The following is a 6437-nucleotide window of genomic DNA, read 5'->3' on the forward strand; positions in this document are numbered from 1 at the left end:
CAGAGGTGAAATGCAGGTGTTGTAGCCAGCTTTTAGTGCTCACTTTAAGGCTTTGACAGCTGTGTTTGACCCTTGCAGGCCTCCAGGCCTGGTTGTGTGCTGACCTCCAGGCCTGGAGCTCTGCAGAGGTTAAATGCAGGTGTTGTAGCCAGCTTGCAGTGCTCCAATTAAGGCTACTTAATAAGCTAAGGGCCCATGCAGAGCTCCAGGCCTGGTTGTGTGCTGACCCCTGCTGGAGGGAGAGCAGAGGTGAAATGCAGGTGTTGTAGCCAGCTTTTAGTGCTCACTTTAAGGCTTTGACAGCTGTGTTTGACCCTTGCAGGCCTCCAGGCCTGGTTGTGTGCTGACCTCCAGGCCTGGAGCTCTGCAGAGGTTAAATGCAGGTGTTGTAGCCAGCTTGCAGTGCTCCATTTAAGGCTACTTCATAAGCTAAGGGCCCCTGTAGTCCCTCCAACCTGGTTGTGTGCTGACCTCCAGGCCTGGATGTCTCCAGGGGTCATAAGCAGAGGTCACAGCCAGCTTGCAGTGCTCCATTTAAGGCTACTTCATAAGCTGAGGGCCCCTTTAAAGCCTGGAGCTTTGCAGAGGTTAAATGCAGGTGTTGTAGCCAGCTTTCAGTGCTCCAATTAAGGCTACTTAATAAGCTAAGGGCCCATGCAGAGCTCCAGGCCTGGTTGTGTGCTGACCCCTGCTGGAGGGAGAGCAGAGGTGAAATGCAGGTGTTGTAGCCAGCTTTTAGTGCTCACTTTAAGGCTTTGACAGCTGTGTTTGACCCTTGCAGGCCTCCAGGCCTGGTTGTGTGCTGACCTCCAGGCCTGGAGCTCTGCAGGGGTTAACTGCAGGTGTTTTAGCCAGCTAGCAGTGCTCACTTTAAGGCTTTGACAGCTGTGTTTGACCCTTGCAGGCCTCCAGGCCTGGTTGTGTGCTGACCTCCAGGCCTGGAGCTCTGCAGGGGTTAACTGCAGGTGTTTTAGCCAGCTAGCAGTGCTCACTTTAAGGCTTTGACAGCTGTGTTTGACCCTTGCAGGCCTCCAGGCCTGGTTGTGTGCTGACCTCCAGGCCTGGAGCTCTGCAGAGGTTAAATGCAGGTGTTGTAGCCAGCTTGCAGTGCTCACTTTAAGGCTTTGACAGCTGTGTTTGACCCTTGCAGGCCTCCAGGCCTGGTTGTGTGCTGACCTCCAGGCCTGGAGCTCTGCAGGGGTTAACTGCAGGTGTTTTAGCCAGCTAGCAGTGCTCACTTTAAGGCTTTGACAGCTGTGTTTGACCCTTGCAGGCCTCCAGGCCTGGTTGTGTGCTGACCTCCAGGCCTGGAGCTCTGCAGGGGTTAACTGCAGGTGTTTTAGCCAGCTAGCAGTGCTCACTTTAAGGCTTTGACAGCTGTGTTTGACCCTTGCAGGCCTCCAGGCCTGGTTGTGTGCTGACCTCCAGGCCTGGAGCTCTGCAGGGGTTAACTGCAGGTGTTGTAGCCAGCTTTCAGTGCTCACATTAAGGCTACTTAACAAGCTAAGGGCCCTCTACTCCTCCAGGCCACTTTAAATAAAATATTATCCAGGACACAAGTGCATCTACCATGGGTAATGTTTTTTATTAAATAAGCTTTTTCTTCACCCTCACGAGTCACGGAGGGTGACCTCGACACCTGGGGAGGGGGAGGCTGGCTGTGTGGCCTCTTCAAACTTCTTCCGGAGGTCATCCAGCTGCTTTTCATCCAGGTTGAGCGCGTAGAACCTGTTCAGCAGTGGCTGTGTCGTGACACATCAGCCTGGACATCTGGCTCCGGACATCCATCGGCTGCGTGTTTCTTGCCTGTGGATAGAGGGATGTGACAGGCTTCCGATTAGCTGGTGCTGGCTCTAGGGCAGCGCTGGCTGGCTCTGTGGATCCTACTTACCAGTGTAGCAACAGAGGTGCGGATGTCAGTCATGGTCGGTCTCCCCGCGAGCCCCATCTCCTTCCAGGCTCTCTGTGCGCTGTGCACAAGCTTCTTCACTGGCCCATTCCCGGGGGTGAAGAACACCAGGTCACAGGACGGACCGAGGCCGGCCCTAACCGCGATCCACCGAGTGAGCCACTGGAACTCGTCCGACTTCAAGTAGAGCTGTGCGACCCCGAAGCTCCGGTTGGTCTTGTGGTTCTCCACCTGTGGAAAAAGGATGGTGAGATGTCATGGATGAATTATGCTTTTTTGGGGGGGTTTGTGGTGCTTGGAGGTTCAGCCCCCATACTCACGTTAATCACAAACCCAGGAGAGGTGCTGGAAGCTCTGGATCTGGCTTCCTGGACTTCGGCGGTAGTCAGGTTGGAGATGACGCCGGGCCTGTGTCCGTAGATCGCGGTCACATACAGCGCAAAGTAGCCAAAGAAGCGATGTCGGAGCTCCACCGCGGATGGCTCCGCTTCGATCCGCTCAAGCAGCCTTGGGATTTGCAGCGCAGCCCCGGTCCTACACCTGCGAAGAAGATCCGCTGTCACCATCCGCTGCTCCTTGGCTGCTTTGACGCGGATCTGGCGCAGCACAATGCCAGTTGCAATCTGCGATGAGGCAGCCTTCACCGCCCTGGTCGCGCGCACGATCTGCGCCCTGGAAAGCGTGCTGTCCGGCGGCGGCGTTTCAGCAAAGTAGGCCAGGAACTGGGTCACGTTCACCAAGTACACCTTGATGGTTGTCACGGCTTTGCCCTGCCCTTGCAGGTACGCCGGCCAGGCCATGACCCTCCGCACATCATCCACAAACTGCCAGGTGCGCAGCTCGGACTTGCCCTCGCTGAGGTGGCTCAAGAACGCCCTGAGCCGCTTCATCTTGGAGCCGCAGTTCTCCAAGTGCTTGGCTCTTGGCAGGGCACCGACCAGGTGCACATGAAACTCTTCCAGGTAGCTGCAGACGCATGGGGGAAAAATTGATGGTGGTGGGTTAAAAGAGCCTCTTTTACCCACCGTGCAGGGACGTGCAGCAGCAGCAGCATGGGCCTCTCCTTCCTCCTCCCCCTCGCTGCAGCTGCTCTGCAAAATGGGGCTGCCTGGTCCCTCCACGCTCGCGGGCTGTGCGTCCGGGCTTGGCTGCGGGCTGGATGTCTCCACGCTCGCGAGCTGCTGTGCGTCCGGGCTTGGCTGGGGGCTGGATGTCTCCACGCTCGCGAGCTGCTGTGCGTCCGGGCTTGGCTGGGGGCTGGATGTCTCCACGCTCGCGAGCTGCTGTGCGTCCGGGCTTGGCTGGGGGCTGGATGTCTCCACGCTCGCGAGCTGCTGTGCGTCCGGGCTTGGCTGGGGGCTGGATGTCTCCACGCTCGCGAGCTGCTGTGCGTCCGGGCTTGGCTGGGGGCTGGATGTCTCCACGCTCGCGAGCTGCTGTGCGTCCGGGCTTGGCTGGGGGCTGGATGTCTCCACGCTCGCGGGCTGTGCGTGGTCCAGGTCCAGAGTGGTTGCGAGCGGCGGCTGTGGTTCGGACCTCCGCAGTTCGGCCATTAACTGGAGCGTCCTGCTACGCTGAAGCCGTCTCAGGTGCTCCTTCCAGTCTTGCAGGTCGGCATGGACCTCCTTCAAGTGCCTGTCCACTCTGTTTCCCGAGTAGTTGCAGCGTTTCACCGGACAAACCATGCCTTTTACACTCACCCTTCCACACGCCAAAGCCAGTAGCAGCCGCCGCTCTGTGCGGTTTGTCACGTTGTGTCGAAGCTGCAGGTGCAGAAGCAGTTTCCCCGAATTGTGCATGCATACAGGGCAGAAGCTCTTCTCCTTCGTCCGTGTCATCTCTCCTCCGTGTGTGCAGAAAGCAACTGAGCTGCAGCCTGCAGCTTCAGCACATGGAAAAGGCAGGCGTCTGGCAGGTGACCTGAATCAGCCCCAATCATCCGCTGTGCGCGATGCGCCACCCCTATTCTCCGCTGCCTGCCCGAATTCTCCGCTGAATAAACCTGATAATCCGCTCCATAAACCCGATCCTCCGTTGCAAGCTACCCTTTAATCCGATTTTTGGCCGGAAAATCCATATTTCCACCGCAAAGTCCCCGATCTAAGTAGGGTTAGTGCAGGTTCGGTCCGCCAATGCGGTTTCCCCGGTTCATAGATGCCCGAAACCAGGATCAATAAGCACAGAATAATGCACTGATCACGCCTGTATCACTCCCATCATCCTGGGATAAAATAAAAATTTCGGACTTCCAGGGCAGGACACATGCGCAGGCGGCCGTATCCGCAGCACCTCACTGTCCTGGGACTCGAGGCTCAGGAGGCCCTGGTGGTGATTTTCGACCTCCATAAATTTTTTTAAAAATGCATTTCCCCGGGGAAAGCCATATATTGCCGGAAAGGCCAGAGTCTGGAGAATACTCTGGTGTGGTCGTTTGGCTTGTGGGACGCCCGCAGGCGGAATTAAAAATCGAAAACCATAATTGGTCAAAACGGTCAAAAAGGCACTTTCCCGGGGACCAGAGGGCTCGAAAGTAGGATCAATAAGCCCAGATTAACGGCCTGATCACGGCCGTATCACTCCCATCATCCTGGGATAAAGTTGAATTTTCGGACTTCCAGAGGGGGTCACATGTAGCAGGCAGTCGTATCCGCAGCACCTCACTGTCCTCGGCCTCGGGGCTCCGGAGGCCCCGGTGATTTTCGACCTCCATAAATTTTTTTAAAAATGCATTTCCCCGGGGAAAGCCGTATATTGCCGGAAAGGCCAGAGTCCGGAGAGTAGCCTGGTGTGGTCGTTCGGCCTCTGGGACGCCCGCAGGCGGAATTAAAAATCGAAAACCATAATTGGTCAAAGCGGTCAAAAATGCACTTTCCCGGGGACCAGGACGTTAGAAACCAGGATCAATAAGCCAAGAATAATGCACTGAACACGCCTATGTGACTCCCGTATTCCTGGGATAAAGTAAAAATTTCGGACGGCTGGCCACACTTAGTACACTGTCATAGCTCAATTATATCTGCCTTACCAGAGGCTCAGAGCCGAAAAATTTCTAAGTGTGGGCCTCCAAAGCATTGCCCGTCCATTTTTCAAATGCTTGACGGATAGATAGGATTTTGTGACCTTATGGAGAAAAACCCCACCGGCGGGATTACAGGAGAGAGTTTGAAAAGAGAACTTGGAGCGAAAAATGACAAAGTGTTTTGATCCAGAGCGGTTTTAGGGGTCTTTTGGAGCTCAGATAAGGCCGATTCAGGCCCCTTTTTCGGCTTTTTCCAGCATTTTAAGCCGTTTTTCCAGATTTTCTCTCTGGTTCTCTGGATCTCCGAGACAGTAACGCTGTGGGCTCTGGCCGCTCCGGTGAGTGTCCTCGGTCCTTCTGATGGGCCTGGCGCCTCTCTGGGTCGGTTCTGAGCTCCGTGGAAGCGAGGAAGCACAGTCAAAGGCGGACCGCAGCTCAGGCCGAAGACGGTGCGCTGTGAGCGGCTTCAAAGCTGTTCCAGCTTACGCTGGAGGTCTGAGCTCCAGGTTTGACCTTTCCATGCACAACACGAATGTACACCGGACCGAACAGCACTTGTGGCTTGCCATGGAGGGCCCCCGTCGGCCCCGGCACTCCGTGTCGGCGCTTCGACGGACGGTTCCTCCAGCCTTGCGAGCTCGCCTCCAGGCCCGGGCACGCTTTCCATGCACAACACGAATGTACACCGGACCGAACAGCACTCGTGGCTTGCCATGGAGGGCCCCCGTCGGCCCCGGCACTCCGTGTCGGCGCTTCGACGGACGGTTCCTCCAGCCTTGCGAGCTCGCCTCCAGGCCCGGGCACGGGTGTTTCGGGGCTGTGCGCCCCGCCCTCAGTCCCAGCCCGCGGCCGTCCTGTCGGTAGCGAGACCGAGACGCCCCGTCTTTCCCAGCGGTTCTACACTGTCGGCCCGCTGCGGGCAGGGCAGGGTCCTGGCGCGCGTCCTCCGCTCGGAGCCCAGAGCGCGCCTCCTGCCCCCCCGAAGCAGCGGTGCCCGCAGAAGGTCGTGTGATTTCTCAAACCCTGTCTCTCCGTCGCCCTTATAAGTTCCCGGATGTAGGGCAGCGGCGAAGCTGCGTTGCTTAAGGCTCTCCCCCGGACGCAGCCCGCTGTTTCTTCGCAGCGGCACTGGGGCGACCCAGACGTAGCCCGCTGTTCCACCAGCGGCACTGGGGCAACCTGGATGCACCAGCTCAGCGCTGCCCGCCCTCCCATTCAGGGAAACGAATAGGGGATCTCCCTGGTTGATCCTGCCAGTAGCATATGCTTGTCTCAAAGATTAAGCCATGCAAGTCCCGGTACAGTGAAACTGCGAATGGCTCATTAAATCAGTCATGGTTCCTTTGATCGCTCCACCGTTACTTGGATAACTGTGGCAATTCTAGAGCTAATACATGCAAACGAGCGCTGACCCGGCCCCCCCTTCTCCTCCTCGGGGTGGGGGGGGGGTCCGCCGGGGATGCGTGCATTTATCAGACCCAAAACCCATGCGGGGTGCGGCTCTCCCTC

General features: G+C 57.2%; 1 protein-coding gene across 1 annotated transcript; it reads right to left on the bottom strand.

The window, feature by feature from the left end:
- Positions 1 to 1704: 1704 nt before the first annotated feature.
- LOC111607921 lies at positions 1705 to 6025 on the bottom strand. Its single transcript, XM_023330098.1, has 3 exons — positions 2230 to 6025; positions 1892 to 2140; positions 1705 to 1806 (listed from the first exon to the last, which is right to left on the bottom strand). Exons 1-3 carry the CDS (start codon positions 3745 to 3747, stop codon positions 1705 to 1707), a joined length of 1869 nt encoding a protein of 622 aa, XP_023185866.1. The 5' UTR covers positions 3748 to 6025.
- Positions 6026 to 6437: the final 412 nt, after the last annotated feature.

Source organism: Xiphophorus maculatus, unplaced genomic scaffold, assembly GCF_002775205.1.
Source record: "Xiphophorus maculatus strain JP 163 A unplaced genomic scaffold, X_maculatus-5.0-male Unplaced_Scaffold_BN000188F, whole genome shotgun sequence".
In the NCBI taxonomy this organism is placed as follows: domain Eukaryota; kingdom Metazoa; phylum Chordata; class Actinopteri; order Cyprinodontiformes; family Poeciliidae; genus Xiphophorus; species Xiphophorus maculatus.

Bases quoted from the DNA above. Each gene is read 5' to 3' on its own strand.
- LOC111607921 (XM_023330098.1), bottom strand. From the start codon at position 3,747: ATGACACGGACGAAGGAGAAGAGCTTCTGCCCTGTATGCATGCACAAT. The intron at 2,141-2,229 runs GTGAGTATGGGG...CTTTTTCCACAG, and splicing joins CTCCTGGGTTTGTGATTAAC to GTGGAGAACCACAAGACCAA. The intron at 1,807-1,891 runs GTAAGTAGGATC...CTCTATCCACAG, and splicing joins GCACCTCTGTTGCTACACTG to GCAAGAAACACGCAGCCGAT.